This window comes from Dunckerocampus dactyliophorus, chromosome 15 (assembly GCF_027744805.1).
Source record: "Dunckerocampus dactyliophorus isolate RoL2022-P2 chromosome 15, RoL_Ddac_1.1, whole genome shotgun sequence".
NCBI lineage: Eukaryota > Metazoa > Chordata > Actinopteri > Syngnathiformes > Syngnathidae > Dunckerocampus > Dunckerocampus dactyliophorus.
The window spans coordinates 22,391,995-22,413,534 of NC_072833.1; the positions used below are offsets into that span (position 1 = coordinate 22,391,995).

Genomic DNA, 21,540 nt, shown 5'->3' on the forward strand with positions numbered 1-21,540 from the left:
CGAGCAAACAGGAACAGAGCATGGGTACTTCCAAAGACGTAAAGCACATGTGTCAAACACGTGCCATGGAGGGCCGAGACGCTGCATGTTTTCTCTCCAACCGGTTTCTTCAGCAGGTGATTTAATTGATGAGCTCCTTCTCTCAAATTGAAGGTGTTGCTCATTAACATCACCTGCTTTAGTGACCGGCTGGAAAGAAAACCCGCATTGTCTCGGCCCTCCATGGCACGAGTTTGACACCCTTGACGTAAAGGGTAGACCAGATGCTAGGGAATAAGGTACTGTAGACTAAACAGGACGCAAAATGGAACAGGTGAACATGAAGAGACAATCTGGCAATGAGTGAACAACAAGACAGGGTATAAGTAGTCCCTCTTGATTGCCAGCAGGTGTGTCTGAGCTCCTCCCCTAGGTAGACAGGTGTGCTGCAACAACAGGCAATTAGATGGCAGCAGAGCAGCACCCAAGTTCATGACATTTTGAACATTTCATAAAATCCTGTAAATTAAATTTGATGTATAAACGTTTGTATAAGCTGTTCTTAGCAAGCTCTAAGAGGCTCACATGAGGAGCCTCCGTTATTCCTCTGAGGAAAACACCCTTAGGACAGTCAGCATTTTGGCTCCATGGTGCCAACCTGTGGAATTCCTTGAGTCCTGAACTCAACTTGGAATCAGATTGGGGTCATTTTAGATACAAACTATCAGATTATATTTATATATATATATATATATATATATATATATATATATATATACATTTATAAATCTAGAGTCCTACGCAGAACAAACAACCTCATCAAGGACAGCACACATCCACAACACTCATTATTCACACTCCTACCATCAGGCAGACGCTACAGGAGTTTGAAGTCCAGGACCACAAGGCTGGCAAACAGCTTTTACCCACAGGCCATCAGGCTTCTCAACGAAGCAGTCACACACACCGCACGCAACACACGCATACACACATAGCACTTTATTTATTTATTTATTTGTATATGTATTAATGGCTCTTCTGTTGTTGTTGCTTAATTTATTGGTATTTATGTTTCTTATGTTCTTATTATTTTTCTTGTGTTTTCTTTCTTTTCTTGGGAGAATGAACAGAATAAGAATTTCATTGCATAGTATAACTGCCTGTTTTGCTATGCATATGACAATAAAAACTCTTGAATCTTGAATCTTGAATTAGCAAAATTCAGATGAGGGACTTGATGAGGTGGTTGACATAGACGAGTTGTCGACATACTAAGTGGGAGCAATTTAAGTGAGTTCCACTTTATTCCTTGTACTTGCTGTACTTTTCACCCTGACAATCTACAGGGTCTGTTTGTTACCGCTGTGATACTACCTCAGAAAATGGGATATAGTCCTTTTTGGTACCTTTGTTTTTCACAGGGAAAATTTGCAAAAATCTGGGAATTGATCGGCTGCTTGAAAGGGTGACAGGCGCCGCCCTGTCTCTGTTACGGCTCTAACTTGTGGACATTTTGACGTTATCATGGCAGACAAGCTTCTTTAGTCAAGACAATGCATGCTGCATGCTCCCGTATGAAGACATTTGACCCCTGGATGGACACACTGCTGTCCAATGATGATAAATGTTTTTCAAATGGTATTTTACCTTTCCTGTGTCCTTGCTGTTTTTCTCTCTCTATAGCTGATTGGTATCCAAGATGGCTACCTGTCCCTGCTCCAGGACAGCGGGGAGGTGAGAGAAGACCTGAAGATCCCCGAGGGGGACCTGGGCAAAGAGATAGAGAACAAACACGATGCCGGGGAGGAGATCCAGGTCAGTATTACTATTAATTTAGCATAATTAGAAACTCATCTGCAGAGCGTATCAGGCATACACTGAAGAACATTATATGAAACATATTTTTTTGAGTTTTATAAGGGGGTGATGCACACAATGATTAATTGGGGTAACGCATCTATTATAACAGAGACAACTCTTTGACGTATATTTATTTTATTTCTTAATGTATGTTTTATTCATGTATTTTTATATTTTTTTTGTATTAACTTATGTTTAATTTCTATTTAAAAATAAGTACAGAAAATGTAAGGTATACAATGAAGATGTACAATGTACGATGCTCAGGAACGTGAAAGGGTGCACGGCGCTTTACTGCATAGGCACTAATGCGTTACTACATTGCGCTGGAATGACCCAGATGCAAGAAAATGTAGTGTTGCAAAGAGTTTTTTCATGCACATGCCTCCTCCTCACTACAATGACCAGCCCTGCGTAATCACTACGACATAATCAATACTGCAAGTCAATGAGTCACTGGCACATAGTAAGTTGATAAATCCCATACCTGGCGTGGGAGTGTTCTTGTGTGCTCGTTCCGCACACAACCAGATAAATGAGGCCCCAGGACTCCCAAGGCAGTGAGTAGAGGCATTCATGTCTGACACATCACACTCGTACAGTGGTTCTCTATTTATTTGGGTCATGCTCCCCCAGGGGACAGAATTTATGTCATGCCACCCCCTAACTTGAAAAACAATTGAGAACTTTTATTTATTCATCTGTACAAACCACTGTATGAGTGGCCGGAACCAGCATTGTTGAAGCATGAGTAAAGACACTAACAATTTTTTAATTTTTAAATATTTTTTTTACACTGTTATGTAAGTCATTTTTATTTATTTTATTGTATCATAAACTTTGTGTAAGTCATTTTCTTTTACTGTCATTTAATTATTTTTTTACACTATTATTTAAGTCATTTTTACTTTTATTTATTTTGCACTTTTGTTTGTCTTTTTCATTTTTAGATTTATTTTATTTATGTTTTTAAAAAACCTTTATTTAAGTCAAACCAAGCAAATGTATTTGTTTTTCAAAATAACCTATCATCTTTTGAAACATTAGTAGACGTAATTTCATGTCGTCATTCTCTCGATAATAAGAAACAACGTGAAAGTCAGCATAGGACGTGTTGCGTAGCTGGTGACTGGTCAAGTGCCAGCAAGGCAGACAGGAAGTTCCGGTGCATGCTTATCAAAATAAAGCGCAGTGAAACATTTTTATGCTATTTTAAATGATTTTCAAACAAATTGTTGTCAATATGTGCATAAATAATAAGCTATATGTGTATCTATATAGCATATATATGCATTCATACAATATATTACTTAAAATAGTTTTCAAGTTTAAAAAACCCCACTAATTTTTAAGGTGTGGCGGCTTTTATTTTGTAGTGGCGTACCGCCACTATCAATTACATGTAGTGGAAACCCTGATATTACGAGTTTATTCTCGTCAAATTATGACTTTTTTCTCATTAGAATACGCCTTATCTCTTCAGATTTGGACTTTATTCTTTTAAAATTTCAGTTTTTTTTTTTTCATTTCTGCTGTTTTTTTCCAGCTTGTTCAACTTTCGTCTTTTAATATTTTCATCTTCAATGTAATTATTTACATTATATTTTGTTTTTCATCGTGTTTTAACATCTTATTTCATTGATACTTCAGTTTTATGATAGTAAAATTATGTTATATTTAAATATATGTATATGAATATATATAGAAACGTTATTCTCTTTTTCTATTTTTCTCTTAATATTTTCACTTTTTTCTTTTAAAGTTAGTGCAGATTTTTCCATTTTTGCTGTTTAGTTATTTGTTTAGTAATCTTGTTGAATTATATTTTTACAATGTGCTGCAGGCCAGTAAAAAAACAACCGAGGACCACAAGTGGCCCCTTGTGGACACCCCATTGTTAAGGGGACGGTGCACCTGGCGACTTATTGGGGCTTGGCGTCCATTAGATCACAGGCCAATACGTGAAAAGCTTATTTTAGTAATGCCTTATTAAATGTACAAATGCTTTAATGGAGGTGTCTTTTTGACGTGAGACGTTCGAGCGGCATCTACGAGAACAGCGGCCACTATTTGACATTTATTTGATGCAATGCCTCAATGCTTTTATATGATGATGCCTGTTATATTCTCAGTGACATGTCTTCTTATCTGGAGTAACTTGAAATTTTCCTTTATTTTGACATTTTGTCTGGTCTTTTCAGGTGACTGTTCTCAATGCGATGGACGAAGAAGCCGCCATTGGCATCAAAGCCTTGGGTAAATAAGCCGGCCACCGCAGGTAAATACCAGACCACATCCAACGCTGTATCCACAAAGGCCTGCCTACTTACCTGTGTTTTAAGCGCCAAGCGGGTGCATGTTCACCTTTGAAAATAGCACTGCATACTGGAATGAAACATACTGGAAGGCATTATCATATATGGTGCACATAAGAACTGGACTTGTAACAGCGATTTTACTAATAATTTAACCCAAAAATAATATGGTTACCGGGTATATGACATGCTAACACTATAATTGTATATTGCCGCTAGCGAGCAATATTTGCTGTCATTTTATTATGTACAACCAACACATGGCTGTAGAATAAAAACACACAATAACCTTTTTTCTTCTCTTCTCTTTTGGGCGTCCCTTCCCGTTTCTTCTTGCACCTGTCTTTCAGGGGATTGCACTGGACACCTGTGGGGGGAAAAGAAGGGAGGGAACTCGACGCTATCCTCTCCGTCTTTTTCTTCTGTCTTTCTTTTTCCACACTTCTTAATGGGTCATTTTCTAGAGATGTATTAATGAGAAATAATTGCAAGGCGAACGAGGTCGAGCTACTCCTTTGTGAGCAAAGGTGGCACTAATGTTTTGGGTTTTTTGTATCATAAGGGCTGAAGAGTTGCTCATTTTATTTTTAGCACTTTTTTTTCTTTTTTTTTGCGATTTATCTCAAGTAAGCCCTTACCACCTCCTCTTTGTTTTATTTTCTGCAACATTAATAATCACCTGGAAATTAAAAACGGAAGATTACCAACATGGTAAAAGCAGCGTCTGTTCATCCTCATCCTTCTGTCTCAACCTTAAAAATAAAGCTTGACATTTTTTTAAATTGTTGACAAAGACAGCTATAAAATACTTGTGTGGAAACTTTGACAAGTGAAAATCATTTTCAGAAAATACTGTAATTTTATACTGTAAAATTGATTAATTTAGAAAAATATTTCATCTTATTTAATTGCCTGTTAACTTCTCTTTGCCTTTAAAAGAACATTTAGCTCTTTCAGAGAGACAATTAAATAAAAATAAAAAAATAAAAAATGGAAATAGACAGTAAATTGTCCTCATAGCAAATTAAAATTCATAATAAAAAAATTGATTTTAAAAGAAGCAGTTGAATTAGCAGTTTTTTGCGAATGCTACATAAAGTTAATATATAAATAGCACATAATTTAATTGACTGTTAATTGTCACCTTAGCAATTAGAATTAATGTAAATATATCAGCAGCATTCCAGTTCTATCAGGTGGACACTAAGGCGTTCCCAGGCCAGCTGTGAGTCAAAATCCCTACAGCATGTCCTAAGTCCACCATGGGGCGTCCTTACAGCTGGGCATGCTCCAAAGACTTCACCAGGCTGGCACCAAGGAGGTATCTGCACTGGATGCCCAAGCCACCTCAACTGGCTCCTCTTGATGTAACAGAGCAACGGCTCTACTCTGAGCTCCTCCCGGATGACTCACCATCTCACCATCTTTTCTTAGAGCAAGTCCAGCTCCCTACGGAGGAATCTCATTTCTGCCACTTGTATCAGCAATCTTTCTTTGGGACACAACCCAAAGGTTGTGACCGTAGGTGAGGATAGGAAGGAAGAGCGACCGGTAAAACTCTTCACCACGACGGCACAGCAATGGCAGTACTACATAAGCTGCACTGACTTGCCTGTCGAGCTCACGCGCCAGCCTTCCCTCCCTCAAGAGCCACACAATATCCCAAGATACTTGAACTCCTCTGCTCCTCTACGAAAGGTACTTCAGTGGGTTTGAGAAGGGCCCCTTGAATAACCGTATTTCTGGACTATAAGTCACACTTTTTTTTCATGGTTTGGCTGGTCCTGCGACTTATGTATGTTTTTTTTTACACTGACAGCCACGAGAGGGCACTCTACGCTTGTGTGCCAGTATCTGCTACTCCTTTAACTCCTGCACCACTGAAAATTGTATTTTTGCCAACTTTAATTTCATTTTTAGTAATATATTAATTGTCCCAATAGACAATTAAAATAAATCTAAAAATATTTAAAACAAAATATGTTCAAAAATACATCTTCAGTGGGAAAAAAATAAGTAAACTGGTGGAGTTGCTCAGCATTTTAATAAGCAAGGTGCAGTAAAAGCTTTGAAAACACTAATTCATATTATGCCTATAGAAGCAGATGATACAATTCACGATTTTATCCAACCAAGGCTAGTTTGTTGGGGTTTTTAAATGTTTTTTAATTCACAGAAATTCAGTGTAAACATTGGAACAGTGGACTTGCATGAAATAAAATACAAATGTTATGGAGGAACCCATGTGTTAATTTGAAGAGTCACTTGGTGTGATGGTAGAACCTCTGACCGCTCTGTGCGTGAGGGAGAAAGCCGTGACGAGGGGTGGCTGTGGTCGAGCTCTGGAATGAAGCCTGGGCGACATAAAGGAGTTGTTCCGAATATCTATTTTTTGGACTTTCTAATGTCAATAAGGACATTAATACCTTAGCAGTGGGAATCTGGACGGTCATGGACGGCGTCGGGAGCAAGCCTTGAGCCGAGGGATGAATTGTAGAAGGGTGCATGGGCCTCAGAGCACCCTGGGAGGATGGAAAATCGAAGAAGTTGGTTACACAATTCATGATTTTCCACCATATGAGGGGGGAAAAAACAAAAACCAAACACGTACCGCGTCGGTAAAGCCTGACTGCTGGTTAGCGTGTTCCAACTGCTTCTGGAGAGGGATTCCTGCTCCTGGTATATAACCTGACTCATACAGTAAGTCACATTGTTTTTAATTCATTGGCATAAAAGTGTAAAAAGAAGTTAACCACTGTTAATAATACAACATAAAAATTACAGCCACTATTTTATTGTTCTTCATTGTCATATATATGTCAAATACTACCCATCTAGATAGATAGATACTTTATTGAGCCCCAAGAGAAATTCACAAATCATATCGGTAAGTTTGACCCTGGAACAGACTGTGTCTTAAATTCACCTCTTAACATTCTGACTGGATGTGAAATAAGTGGTATGATGTTGACAACAGTGTAAGGAAGAAAGGACTGACCGGGCTGAGACGTGAAGTGACCGTGGACAGGGTAACCAGGCTGCTGGTGGGGAAGATACTGCATAGCCTGGAATGCTGATGCTCCTGAAATCATACAATAGCGTGTGTGTGTGTGTGTTCTCTTGGAAAAGTAAGTCAAATATTGTATATTTGTCTAAATGAAGGTGATTTTATGGTTCTCTTTTTCATATCATGTAGCCAATAGCAGGGGTGCAAACAGGAATTCCCATGAAAAATAAAAATCACGTTGGGCGTCCCCAGTTTTTATTTTTTTTTAATAATGACCTATTTTTTGGGCCCCATGGCAGTCAGGGCACCTTGGAATTGGCCTAACCGTCCCCCCTTATGTGGCACCCCTGGCCAATAGCACTCATCATGAATATATTGAAAAATGTACACTTAATCTATGTGATCGGTATCGGCCAATTTCACTCATGGATGATCGTAGTCGGCAGCATAAAACCCTGATCAGAGCATCCCTAATGTACAGTATGTACAGTATATGAGTATATGTGCCAGCATGTCCACAAGTAAAGGATTGGAGATTTACAACATGAAATATATAACATTAAGGGTATCATATATATTTCAAGAGTATAAGGAAGTCCCCTGCTTCCTTTTGACTGGCACAGTGCATTACGTACCTCTGATCTGAGAGTTGTTGGCAAAACTGACTGGTACAGACGGTCCAGGGGCGTAGGTAGCGGGATGCTGGGCCTGTGCCACCCCGTAGGGCTCATGGACCCCCTGGGCCCCGCTGAACTGCCCGTGCTCCGCTGACCCGGAACTGAATGCAGGCGTTTGATAATGACGAGTCTTTTTTAAAAAAAAAAAAAAAATAATAATTTACAACATATTAATGACGAATCATTCAAAGAGATTGGCTGTTACTTACAGGAAGAACAGCGGTTGAGAAAAGTTGTTTACTCCGTTCTCCGAGCAGTGCGCCGGGTCGACTATGGCTGACTGGACTGCCTGAAAGATCAAATATAACAAAACAGTCACTTTTTAATGTTCCTAATGGTCATACCGGTGCAATACGATGTCACAAGAACCAGTGGTAAAAGTCAAATGTAGTACATTTTAAGACAGGACTTACCCTGAATGCTGAGGAGGTGCTGGCCCGCGTGCATGGGGAGACTGGGTTGGTAGCTAGCTGATGTCAATGTAGTGATGTCACTAACAAAACAGGAAGTACAAAAAAAAGCTACCTTAAACAGTACATAAAAACATTTGCCATTTTTGGTTAAGCCCCACCCACCTCTGCTCCTTCCTGCGTCTCTTCTCCTCTTCGTGGAGAACTTTCTTGAGTTGCAAGAACAGCTGATGTTTCTCTTCTTGGAGACCCTGAAGCTTCTCGCCCATCTTCATCACCTGAATTGTTAAATTATCATAATATTTTTTAAAAACACTTTTTAAAGATATTTTCATCACAAAAATATTATTTAGATGATTGTTTTATTAATTTTTAGGGCTGTCAAAGTTAATGCACGTGTTAACGGCAGTTCTCTTTAAAGGCACTATTTTTTTGATGCGCGAGTAACATGCGCACGTCCTGTTTGACCCTCGGCCGATGCCATAAATATCACCGTGTAGCTCCAAGCTGGAGCAAATATTGAGCAGAAATAGAGACAGAAAGGGGTATTTTGAAATTTAGTTTCAAAGCCCTGGCAGATGGCTATCGCAACAAGACCAAAGTTATTTGTATCTACTATCGCTGTGATTGGAATTTGTCACAGACTTCGTCGACTTGCCGGAGAGAAACGGGAAGGTACTCAAGCACTGCCGGTATTTTTTAAATTGTCATTTATACAGTGGTACATAGACATATGAGTGCCCCAACTAACTAGTGTTTTTTTTTTGTTGTTGTTGTTGTTTTTTTAGAAGCAAGCCATCTCTGGGCTAATTTTTTGCTTGGGACTGTGAGCTAAAATTTGGGTACGAGCTGCTTGTTAACGGCAGGCATAGCCGAAGACAGCTATGTTGGGGCTTCTGTCAATTCAGCGCTAGCAGTGCTAGCATTAGCTAGAATTAGCAGTGCACTAGCTAGTCATCAACACACCAATAAAACACGTACATTATAGTGATCTAATTTATCTTATTTATTATTTATTGTGTAAAACTATGAAAGAAACATCAAATTTAAAGCACAAAATGTACAAATACAGCCTGGATTTGTTTTTCAAAGAGATTGGATACCATAAATATGCACATTTGCACTCAATAAGGTCATCAAATCTGAACTTTTTGCATTCCCAGAGTATTTGGGAGCAAATATGAAGTGAGAAAAAAAGGGGGAAAATACAGTTTAGTAGTCCATCTGTGTGAATTTCTATTGGAGATGAATAAAGGGTGCAGTGTGTGAGAAGGTGCATTCAATGATGGTCAAAGAGTGGGACAAATTGCCGCTCAGGTGAAAATACAGTTTAGTATTCCATCTGTGTAAATTTCTATTGGAGATGAATAAAGGGTGCAGTGTGTGAGAACGTGAGAAGGTGCGTTCAATGACGGTCAAAGAGTGGGACAAATTGCCGCTCACATTAAGCATTCAAAACCTGGAGGATTTCTAACTGTATATTATTTTTGAGCCCACCATCAACCAGTACAAGCCTGGACTCTGATTTTAGAGAGGTTGTGTGTGTGTGTGTGTGTGTGTGTGTGTACATAAAGTATATATATTTATATTTAGAATTATATTATATTTAGAATTATATGTATATACATTTATATTATATATATATATAATAAAATAATTCGATAGTTTTAGCATTTTAATATACTACAGTTGTATATTAACATCACAATATAGAAATTCAAATACTGAATAAATAATGTAAGAAATGTATAAAAAATAATACATTGTAGAAAAAAAACACATTAATATAAAAATCATAATTTACATTTCTAAAATACATATTCTAAAAATAAATCTTATTTGGATGTAACTTCAGTAACCTTTATATAATTACAATTATTACAACCCGCCTTTTTATTTATGATCTATATTTTTATATCATAATATTTTTAACTGAAATGTATATATTATATATCAGATTACTTGAAATTATTCATCGAGGTCTAATTATCAAAACCCTTAAAAATCTGATTTGATTTGAAAGTGTGTCCACATTTTAGGTCAAATACTGAATCACATTGAAATGTTGATTTCCTACTATATTTATGGATTTATGTCGAGGACATTTTGATGCTTGTTTTTTTTTTAACCTGTTCTTTGGTCTCCTCCAACGACATCCTCTCCTCGATTTCTTTGGTCCTCTTCCTCTCCTCCTCCTCCTTCATCTTCTGCTCCATCATCTTGTCCACTTCTTCCTCCTCTGGACAAAACGGCGTTGATAATAATGAACGTAACGTAACGTAATTTCCCCCCCCGCGCAAGGCTAAGTACCTTGTCTTTTGCGTTCCCTTTCCCTCATGATGTGCTTGTGGAGGGCTCGTGCCATCGCGTTGGACAGTTTGGGTCTCTCCAGCAGCGCAGGCATGGTGACGGGTAGTGGCGGGGCCAGCTAAAAAGAATAAAAAAAAGCTTAGGCTTTCTACGTTAATAGCTAAATCATGCACAACTTCCATCAGTGTTTTTGTCCAACCACTAAGGTTGGGCATCGTTCCCGATCCCAGGTCCGATTCCGGTTCCTAACGATTCTCAATTCCGATTATTTTAAGAGGCAGCTTCATAAAAGTTTGCAAATGGGGGCGTTAACCAGAGTTGTTTTTGGATGAAATGTCTTTTTTAAATTACAGTGGAACCTTGGTTAGCGCTATTAATCTGTCCTAGAAGGTCCGACTCCGAAACAGACGCTGACCGAAATAATCCGTTCCAGAAAGCCAAAAATGTTAACACAAAGCACGTTTTAAATGCAGAAAACAATTGCAAATACATATAAATGATGAATGAGCATATTAAGGTTACTTCGTACTTCCCTGAAGACGTGATTCTTGATGTGACTGAAAACAGGAATGCAACTTTTTTCCCCTCATATTTTCACTTTATTCTAGTCAAATTACAGCTGATTTTTAAAATATGTTTTGTGTTGTTTTATTTTCCAATTATTTCAACTTTCTTCTTGAAAATTTTCATTCTCGTAATTATGACTTTATTCACATATTTGGACTTTATTCTCGTAACATTATAACTTTTTCCACAGCCTAATTTTCCAAAAATTACAATAGTTTGTTGTTCTGTTTCTTATATTACAACTTTAAAAAAAAAAGTCTTTAATTTTTAATTTTTAAGTGGTTGTTGCTTGTTATTCAGTGGAGTATAAATGCTTTATACCACTCTTTCTCCGCTCATGCCTCGTTCTGAGTCACACCTCCATATTTGAGGACCCTCCACGTGAGTAATATGTAAAACAGCGTGGCCATACCGGTGCGGCTCAATGTTGACGGGACAGCTAAGGACATAGGCCCATGCCTTTGTACATGTATACATGTTCTTCTGGATATAGCCTTTCAAATATTGCACACCATAGTCATGTCGTCCCTCGCAATATCGTGGTTAAATTATCACTCCCTCGCACTAGCGTGTGTTTTCAAAAATGAATTAATAAATGCTCACTGTTGAGTGGTTGACTATGGAGTATTATTATTAGTCAAACAAAGATATATGTAGTATTCTGGCCACTAGGCGTCAGTAATGACACAAAACATTGATGAGACATGACATTAGATTACCGTTCTGGGGTCAGCCATGGCACGTCTGGCATGATAAGATTGGAAAAAAAGTTCTCCTTCCATTCAGTGTGGAAGTGGTAAGTTTTTGGCTTCTTTCTCTAGGGAAACCAGTTTGAAACCAGTTTAATTTTTTTTAATGTTTTACATTTCAGACTTACTTTTACCAGCATCGAGTGTGTGCTTTTTGGGTTAGTGAATAAAATGCAAATGCAAAAATCCTTACTTACTTTATTGATGCAATACATCAATGCACGCTTTTGCCCAGTAACTGAGAAATGGATGTAACTTGGCTACAAAACCTTCAACAAGCTGTAACGCCTGTGCTTGTGATTAAGGAAGATGGAGTCACAGATGCAATTCCAACTGCATATGTAATTTATTTTTGTATGACACTCTTATTTTGTTTGTTGTACAGTTAGACATGGGGCAAACAGCTCTTATTTTGAAGGCCAGAAGTGTTTTTTTGTGTTCTGTGTGTGTTGAGAATGTCTGTTTACGGCTAAGACAAGCTGGGTGCAAAAATAAACGTGCTCCTCTACTTTTTTCCACTCAGCACCTGCATGTCGTCATCAGGCATTGTAAAACGCTCCTTACATAAAGTAGTAAAACACAACGCGGTGAATATATACTCGTCTAGCCCGAGTAGCACACACACAACAGCACTAGCATGCTGAACTAAGCTAACCCCGCTAGCTGCCATTCACACGCCGTGAGGGGAGGGAGGTTGCGCCAACTTTCGGCGGTGTTTATCGCCATTTCAACATGTTTAGATCGGAAGGGGCGGTTTTAGGAAATTCCGCCAAGATTGAGCCATCCGCCGGGGAAATACTCCCCCACACGAACGTTCCGAACCTTCTCCTGACGATGACAACACTCATTGACATTATGTCGATTTTCCACGAGATTCTGCATTAAACAGTAAATTCCGTTAACGTGGAAATCATAATGTCCTTCTTCCCCACCCCGTTTTAAACTTTAAGTTTAGATTAGAGTAAATAAATGAGAAGCTAACTAGTTAGCTAGCTTGCTAATAGTTAAAGCCATGGCAGTCTTGTGTTCCTACACTGATCCCGTAGTCTGTGCATTACAGTTGTGCAATGTAATGTCAACAAAGAAAAATAGGAGTGTAAAGGTGACTACAGGGGTGTTATTTCATGTCTGTAGGACTCTAATAATGGTAAAGATGGTATTTAGAAATTCGTAAACAGATTTTCTATACTCTTAACTACGAAAATGTTCCATTTATTAACATTGAATTCTACTTTGAAATTCACTTATCGCAGTCAAGTCAGGAAACAATAACCACGATAAACGAGGGATTACTGCACATATCTATCTACGCCAGCCATCACCAAATGGCGGACATCGGTCCGTATCCAGACCCAGTGATGGCCCTTTACGGACCCGTGACCAATTAAAGTGAATGGGAAGTATAATAACATATAATCATGCTCGCGAACATGTTGCGAGCATGATTACTGCAGTTATTATAGTTAACGTGACAGCAAACGCGGTGACTCAAAATGAGCCGATGAAAGCGTCTGTTTACTTGCCGAGAGAATCCATCCGTTTTCGATGCCACTTAGGGGGTGTACGGCGAAAGTGGCTACACAAACCCAGGCTTTGTGCTCAAGATGCAACTCGACAAAACCCAACATCCGCAATCAGACTCAATTGGTCCCGCGACGGTGGTTATCAACTTACTTTGTCAGATCCGCTTTTCGGCTGTGCGCGCGTTCACATGAAAGGGGGCGTTTGACGTCATATTATTGTTTTGTTTTTTTTAAATATATATATTTAAATTTACTGTCTGTAATAATGTCAACATTAGGGTTGTCTCCACAGGCTTTAACAACTGCATTAACTAACTCTAAATGCCTTTCTCTCAGCCTTTTCTTCCACTCCTCATCTGTCAAGTGCCAACAGGGCACACAGGAGATTCCAGTGCATGTTTTTCAAAATAAAGTGTAGGGAAACGTTTTTATGATATTTGATAGATATTTCATTTCAAATTAAGTGTGGTTAACATGTAATTTGAAATACGTTTGAGAAACTGGTAATATCTATTTATTTGCTGAAGTCAAAACTGAAACCAGCAAAATGGAGAGCAGTGACGCATACAAGAGTATCCAAGAGTCAAATTGCATGCTGAGTATGACAAAATCATACATGCCGGCAGGTCTGCACTAATACTGAAAGTCCTCCCTGTCTCTCACGCCCCCTGCTGATAGTTCAATAGTGGGCCCACCCCACTATTTGAGAAGCACTGGTGTAGGGTGATGTGCAGGGTTTCATTACATTTGATATTCATATGAATTAGTCTGTTTCACGCACTTTAAGGCAAAATAAGGCTCGGACCTTACTCAGTTTTAACTGAAGACCCCTGATCTAGTCTAGACAGTGACACGTTGATGCTGTTGTTGAGATACGTCAGTGTCCGCCATATTGGATGTGGCAACGTAAACCAATGCAAGGAAATAAACTGAACTTCATAAAGCGCCGTTCTACAAAGCGATTCAATATCAGGCCTTTTATTCGCCACACACATCCATCCATTTTCTATGCCACGGGGGTATGCCGGAGCCTATTCCAGCTGACTTTTGGGCAAGAGGCAGGGGACGTGTAGCCAAACAACCGTTCACACTCACATCCATACCTACTCGACAAATTAGAGTCACCAATTAACCGAGCATGCATGTTTTTGGAATGCGGGAGGAAACCAGAGCACCCAGTGAAAACACACACCCACGCACGGGGGAACATGCAAACGTCTTCCCGATCTCCTGACTGTGTATATTTGGGAAACGAATAATTTGGACTGCAAACCGGATTAAGAATGTGTGATACTAGATGCCTTCAAGATATATATGCTGTGAATCGCCGAGGGAAGTGACAATGTGCTAATATTTTTACATAGTTTTGTTTAAATCGTGTTTCATTGCTACTAAAATACAAACGGGGTTGTAAATCGTTCAGGAACCTGATTTAGAGCTGCTCTTATTTTACTTGTGTATTTTTAAATATTGTTTTGTTAAAGGTTGTTTACTTATATTCTACTACTTACAGAACGAGGGGATGTGGACCACTCAGGAATCTGATGTACAGCTGATCTTTAGTTTGCCGGAAAAGATTTCCGTTGTTGAATGAAAGATTGAATAACCTGTTTGTCACAAAGTTAGCTCCTTTATATAAATATTAGTTTAAAATGTTTAAAATGTTAGTTTAAAATTTTAAGATGACGACCTTAAAATGTTTGTTTTTGCCATTCAATTCATTGCAAATAACACATTGACATTGTAAGAGGCCTACATAGACGACCTAGCTGCTAGGCTAGGCTAAGGTTAGCACTCATACATTAAGCTTTTGTTCCATGTACTACGCCACAGCGACAACAGTAAATTGAATTTAATAAGATAAACATGGACGACGCTTATCATGACATAACGGCGACAAACAAATGAAACACCTGAAGAAATGCAGCGAAAATAGTTAGCTTGAGGTAGCTAGCTAGCAACGCTACTAACATAAGTACGGCAACTAAGGGTGTGCAAAGTAAGTAAGTCCAAAGACTTACTTTTGATGCTGTATGTGTCCTTTAAAGTGAAGTTAATCCCCCTATTGTTTGGATTTAAGTTCTCCCAGCCAACTCTAATGCGGCTGTTAAATCAGACTAACAAAACGGTAAATGTTTACAGGCGATGATGGCGCTGGTTCACTTGACGTAGACAGCTTTCTTGGCAGGTGCATTGTGGGTAACGCAGTTCGTCTTCCTGTTTATGGAGGGCCGGGTAACGTAGTTGTACACAGCACTAAATATTCATTTAAAAAAAAGTTCAATACCTAATATAACTAAACTTTAAACGCCTTAAAATAATGTATATGTTAATGACCAAAAATAAAACCGATAATATAAATTCTAATTAATATACAAATAAAAAATATATTGGCAGATGAATTTCACAAAATATATTAAAATGACACTGCAACAATAATTTAGTAAAGACTAAATTACAATCTTCACAAAATATATAATTAAAATGGCATTGCAACAATAATTTATTAAAGACTAAATTACCATACAATCTACGATTACAAATTACATTGGAATGTAGAAATATGAACAATTACAATGTATGGGTATTTAAATGCCCCAAAATGGATGAACTATTTTAGTGTCAAACTAATGGTACCAAGTGTTACAAAAATTTGGTAAAGATTTAAAATAATTCATATTAAATTATCTATAAACATGTGCCAAAAAACAGACCATTAAAATTCACTAAAAATTGTATATCATATGTAGTGACTTTTTTTTTTTAAACACAACAGTAATTATAATAAACAATGGCAATATGAAAAATTATAATATAATGGAAAAAAATGCACTAAGAACAATTAAAAATGCAACTTGTTTAACAAAAAAAATGAAGGCGAGACAACTAGCTTTTCATCACATTTCATTTTATCACGTAAGCATGAGTGGAGACAAAAGCGCCAGTAATGCAGCTCTATACAGAGTTCTTTCAAATAAAAACAAAGGAAAATAACAGAAAAAGAAGACAGGCAGAAATTTCAACAAAAAAAATTGCACTCCGCTTTACAACACTGTAAATAAAGCTGAATCTAAAAATAAACAATAACCACTGACAATAATAACAGAATAGCTCCACCACTTAAGTACAATTCATTGTTGTTTTTTTTTAATGCAGTGCATTCATCTCATTAATTTTATTTGTATTTTTGAATTAATATTGTATTTTGGATTATGACACTTGAAAACTGGCCATCAAATTAGAGCAGAGAGAAGTGGAAGGCGACGTGAACTCTAAAGCTGCTTAGCTAAGGTTGAATATTTAAATGAATGTATGCATGTATGTATAGGTTGGTTGGTGGGGGTGTGGGGGGCAGGAGCGGGGCTTAGTCGATTCGATGGGATCATATTTCCCTTTGGCTGTTATTGCCGTACACACTCTCGTCACTGTAGGCGATGTAGAGGAAGAAATCCTCTTCGTGATGCTCCTGGAAAATAACATATGAAATGTTCCAATAAATAATGACAACGCTGAGGAAGATCGAAGAACTAGCGTGGCAAATAAAATTCTGGGTACCTGGTACAAGAGCCCCATGGTGGCTGAGGTGGGTGGAATGACGTTGTTTACGAAGAAGAAGAGCGCGTCCTCGGCTCGCAAGTGGATTCGTTTCCGGATGAGGAAATAAAACTGGCCCACTAAATTTATGAAAAAAAACCCCATTTACTTCACATTTATCAACAAATATATATATATACACATGTATGTACTATAGTATAAATTATTTGCAAATTACTTTAAATCTAATGTATTGAAAACAGAATTAAGTACATTAAATCATTTTATTTTATTAAATCGTTTACATCAAGTTATTCAACTGCAGATTTTTTTTTTAATGTAGTTTTATCTATTCTTTTTCACAATTATTTTTCCACAAATAAACTGTCCAACTATTAAATATCTTATCTCAAACATTATATTGTAGTTTACCTTATTATTCAAAAACATGCAACAATTACATAATTTAAGGTACTTTTATTATTTCTAAAATATTTTCAACATACACACATATACAGTATTTATATATATATATATATATATATATATATATATATATATATACATACACATACACACACACACACACGTATATCAATAAAATAATTTCACATACAAATATTTACTCAACAATATTGAGTTTTAACCAGCTTTCCACTATTAAATCATGACAAACAATGTAATGTAATCACCTGTCAGGTCGGAGGGGACAAGATATTTCTTCTTGTCCAGGTCGCCTATTCTGGCTTTGGGTGCTTTTTCCACAATAACCTATTAGAAAAATAATATGAAAACAAACGAGTTATAGTTAAAACATGTGGGGGAAAAAATATAAATATAAGACGTGTTAAAGCACGTCTACCATGACATGAATGCCAAATTTAAATACATATAGCAACAAACGTCCTAATTGTGTACAAATTACACGATTATTTGGAGTTTAATGCCCACTTTAAGGTTAACTTGAACAATATTACAACAATATTTCCACTGTTATTGTTGCTAACAATAAACGCCCGAATGCGGAAGCTCATGCTACCTAAAGCAAGCTGATCTAAAGCGTGCAGTGTTTATTAACTAGGATAAAACATAACACGTTGTTTACAACCACTTTGATGAGAATACAGTAAATGCATGCGTATGTGAAGTGTTAAAAAGACAAATAAAACCTATGCTGCGATAGCTGAGCTCAGTTAGCTGCGAGGTTGCTAACAACATCGAGCTTAGCTACTTACAGGAACCCTATCCGGGTACTTCTTCCTTATTTTCTCTCCTTCGGACCGCCTTTTCTCAAAAGGGTGCTCTTCTTTGTATTGGAACTTCATGTCTGGAAACGATGACAAGACGAAAAGTCGTTTTTTGTCACGTCGAGAAATCGCTGACACACACGCGAAAACAAGGACTAGCTAACAACTCGCTTACTTTAGCATGCCGCAGCTGTTTTTCCCCTATACACCTCGACGGCGGCGGAGGGATACAATAACAACGTGACGTTCGTAATACCTACGTCACTCTGTTACGAAAACGTGCTATGTTAGATGCCGTCCATTAAATGTTACAACATTCCCTTTCATTTTAAATCGCTTGAACTCAAGTATGTTGTTTATTTTGTTGTGGAACTACTTTATTTTTGTCATCCGCTGCGGCTAATGACGTCAGAGGAAAGCGGTGATTCGGCATCTGTCCTTGTCATATGACCGAGGCCCAAAAGACAGCAGCGTTTTTTTAACGCAATTTTACCACGTTAAGCAATAAATACTATTTTAAAATCAAAATGGCCTTATATATGCGTCACTAAAACAACACGTGTCTTTCTGTCCAGGATTGGCATTTTGTTGCTTACACGACAAAGATATAACAAGCAAAAGCAAATGTGGGCAACAACATGACAGTACCCGGATATTAGATGCGGAAGTCTTTCCCAATATGGAATACGATTACAAGCCACTGTAGCACTTTTGTTTTACACCACAAGATGGCAGCGGATCGCAATAAAAACACTTCTATTTAAAAATACGGTTCATAGAAAGAAACCGTCGACTTTTCTTTAACTTTTTTGTGAAATAAAAGAACAGAAATGTGATGCTAACTATAGAACTGGTAATGGATCTGTTATTGGGTCCTGGCATCTCAGTGGAATATGACTAAACTTTACAATAATGATTATAACAAGGGTTGAAAAAAACTTAACGTAATGAATGTCAAAGGGGTTGTGTGCAGCGAGTTCCCCAGCTGCCCAGGGGGAACTCGCGTTGGAATGTACTGCAAGCATCATACCTCTTCCTGCTTTGCGCCCGCAAAGAACGCTAGACCTAACGCGCATGCACACTAGATATGTTTATTGTCATCCAACAATAGCAATTTGACAAAGTTTGGCTACTAACATTAGCTAGCATTGAATGTATTGCTTGCCATAACAGTAACATGAATGTAAATTGTTGATCACCTCTCTGAGACTGCTTTTGTGTGTGTGGACATGCTACAAAAATGTACATGAATACCAGACAGTGGCGAGTGACCAATCATTTGATTTATTTCCACCAATTTTTATCAAGTTTAATTCATAACAGTGATGTTATGAATGTTAAAAGAAAAAACACGTTCGACATCAATGTTGAAGTCCTGTCAGGTTAGCTTCTTTTTAAACTTGTTTGACTTTTATCAATGTTAAAAGTGCGTGTCTGTAATTAAGGTCGCAAAAACGTATTTTTTTTTACCCCTTTACATTTCATTTTAGCAATGGTTAACTCCTTTTTATACTTGTATGACTTGTGAAGTTGGGAAAAAAAAAACTTGCAACACCCGTTTGTCATCAGCTATAAGAAGCATGGGTGCTAATCTTCCGCATTGTTCATCAATATTATACAATGGAACCTCGGTTAGCGGCTGCTCCGGTAAGCATGTTTTTCAGTTAACAGAGAAAATTTACGCCACAATTTTATCTCGGTTTGTGTGCATTCTCCGGTTATGGTGTGTTATTGTCGTGTTATTAATAAACTGCGCGAGTCCAGCTGTGTTCGTAATTTTTTGCCACAAAACGTTGATAGCATCCTATTAGCTAGCTAAACAAAATGGCAAACGGAACCGGAAGCTTGTCTATGATGTCATCAGCGGTTGACTCTCAAAACACGTTTAATAGTTTTCTAATTATAGATTTACATCCATAAAACAATTCTAAATGCATGTAAATGATGAATGAAAGGGCTAAATGAACATGTAAAGTTACTTTTACCCTCATTGAAGACTACCACGAGGTGCATTCAGGGACACTCCGAACATCACAATAACGTCTTTATTAGGTTTGTACATGTTGCCTAAATAAACAGAAAGACAAAGAAAAACACTGAGTGGATATTCTTATCACTCGCTAATGTAACTCTTACTGCGGAAGTACAACTTGCTGCATTTAGGTGTACTCGGAAACCCCAGGAAATACATCGACACTCAAAATATGTAAAATGACATGGTGTCTTTCATTGCAACGCCTCATGGCTCATTATAACGCCGTTAAAGTGTGATTTTTACAAAAGAGCCACGATATTTTCAGACATGTGTGGTATTTTTCAGCTCATTTGGAAATGTCAATATTACAAGTATATATAATCTTTATATATATAATCTATATATAATCTTTCTTTAAACTTTCTGCTCATAAAGTACAGTAAAAGTAGGCATATTTCACACATGGTTGCAATCATGATTCATTCATTTGAAAACTTTGACTAATTTGCTGAAAATTTTTAATCATTTGACAGCCCTAGTAAATAGTAAAACCGTTTTTGTTGTACCATCGACTCTTGTTTGGTGGTTTGTATGGTTGAAGTTTGATGAAACAAGACATATTGGCAGTTTATCAAATGTAGTCATTCTGGTCACCAGCCCTGGTCACACAATGCTGTGGGATGGCATCCCATTCTTCAACAAGCAATGGTTGTGCTGGTCATTCTGGCAAGAACAGCACACCCAAGCGGATCCCACAAGTGTTCAAAAGGGTTGAGGACATTCCATCCTCTCCACTCCCACTCCTGATAAACCCCGCTCTGTGGGGACAAGCATTGTCATCTTGGAGGACAGAGTTCGGTCCCAGACTGCATTGAGATTGCCTCCAATGATGAGTCAACACTGAAGAGTCAGTGATTGCGTTTTCATTGTTTTTAACAGTGGTTAATTGATTTTCACACTTGCAGTCGTCCCTCGTTCATCGCGGTTAATTGGTTGCAGACCCGACAGCGATAAATTAATTTCCGCGATATCGTGTTCAACGTTAATTAATGGAATACTTTCGTAGTTAGAGCAAAGAAAACCCGACTTTCTCAATACGTTTGTTGCCATTATTAGAGCCCTGTGGACATGAAATAACACCCCTAGAGTCACCTTTACACTCCTATTATTCATTGCTTGCACCGATTCCACACGTGTGTAATGCTACAGGGACTCTCTAGACCAGGGGTCACCAATGTTTTTCCTTGTGAGAGCTACTTTTACAAAATAAAAATGGCCAAGAGCTACTCATTTTTGTAACATTTATTTTCAGAGCTTATTTTAAACCCCAAAAAAGCGAATATGCTTGTTTTACCAGAACATGAACAAAATGCTGGTGTCCACAACT

The 21,540-nt window shown here is 37.8% G+C and overlaps 3 protein-coding genes across 5 annotated transcripts in view; 1 reads left to right on the forward strand and 2 right to left on the reverse strand.

The window, feature by feature from the left end:
• Positions 1-6,386, forward strand: part of LOC129195057 (eukaryotic translation initiation factor 5A-1) — a 20,059-nt gene extending 13,673 nt beyond the window's left edge. For both annotated transcript variants that reach the window (XM_054800766.1, XM_054800765.1), the window contains exons 4-6: positions 1,663-1,794; positions 4,041-4,117; positions 4,505-6,386. In XM_054800766.1, coding sequence (XP_054656741.1) covers positions 1,663-1,794; positions 4,041-4,103 — 195 coding nt within the window. In that variant the 3' untranslated portion in view covers positions 4,104-4,117; positions 4,505-6,386. The remainder of the gene's footprint in view (positions 1-1,662; positions 1,795-4,040; positions 4,118-4,504) is intronic.
• On the reverse strand, positions 6,296-15,580 carry gps2 (G protein pathway suppressor 2). 2 transcript variants are annotated; one of them, XM_054800764.1, is made up of 11 exons: positions 15,419-15,580; positions 10,559-10,676; positions 10,378-10,487; positions 8,414-8,526; positions 8,252-8,331; positions 8,048-8,127; positions 7,797-7,968; positions 7,153-7,236; positions 6,766-6,842; positions 6,581-6,676; positions 6,296-6,508 (listed from the first exon to the last, which is right to left on the reverse strand). In XM_054800764.1, the coding sequence occupies exons 2-11, from the start codon at positions 10,650-10,652 to the stop codon at positions 6,416-6,418; spliced, it is 999 nt and encodes a 332-aa protein (XP_054656739.1). In that variant the 5' UTR covers positions 10,653-10,676; positions 15,419-15,580; the 3' UTR covers positions 6,296-6,415. The 2 variants fall into 2 exon arrangements, with proteins under 2 accessions (XP_054656739.1, XP_054656738.1); XM_054800763.1 differs by having other exon boundaries at positions 6,296-6,676.
• Positions 15,581-16,284: 704 nt separating this feature from the next.
• Positions 16,285-18,391, reverse strand: gabarapa (GABA(A) receptor-associated protein a). The gene is made up of 4 exons (XM_054800767.1): positions 18,167-18,391; positions 17,624-17,702; positions 16,953-17,071; positions 16,285-16,863 (listed from the first exon to the last, which is right to left on the reverse strand). The coding sequence occupies exons 1-4, from the start codon at positions 18,254-18,256 to the stop codon at positions 16,780-16,782; spliced, it is 372 nt and encodes a 123-aa protein (XP_054656742.1). The 5' UTR covers positions 18,257-18,391; the 3' UTR covers positions 16,285-16,779.
• Positions 18,392-21,540: the final 3,149 nt, after the last annotated feature.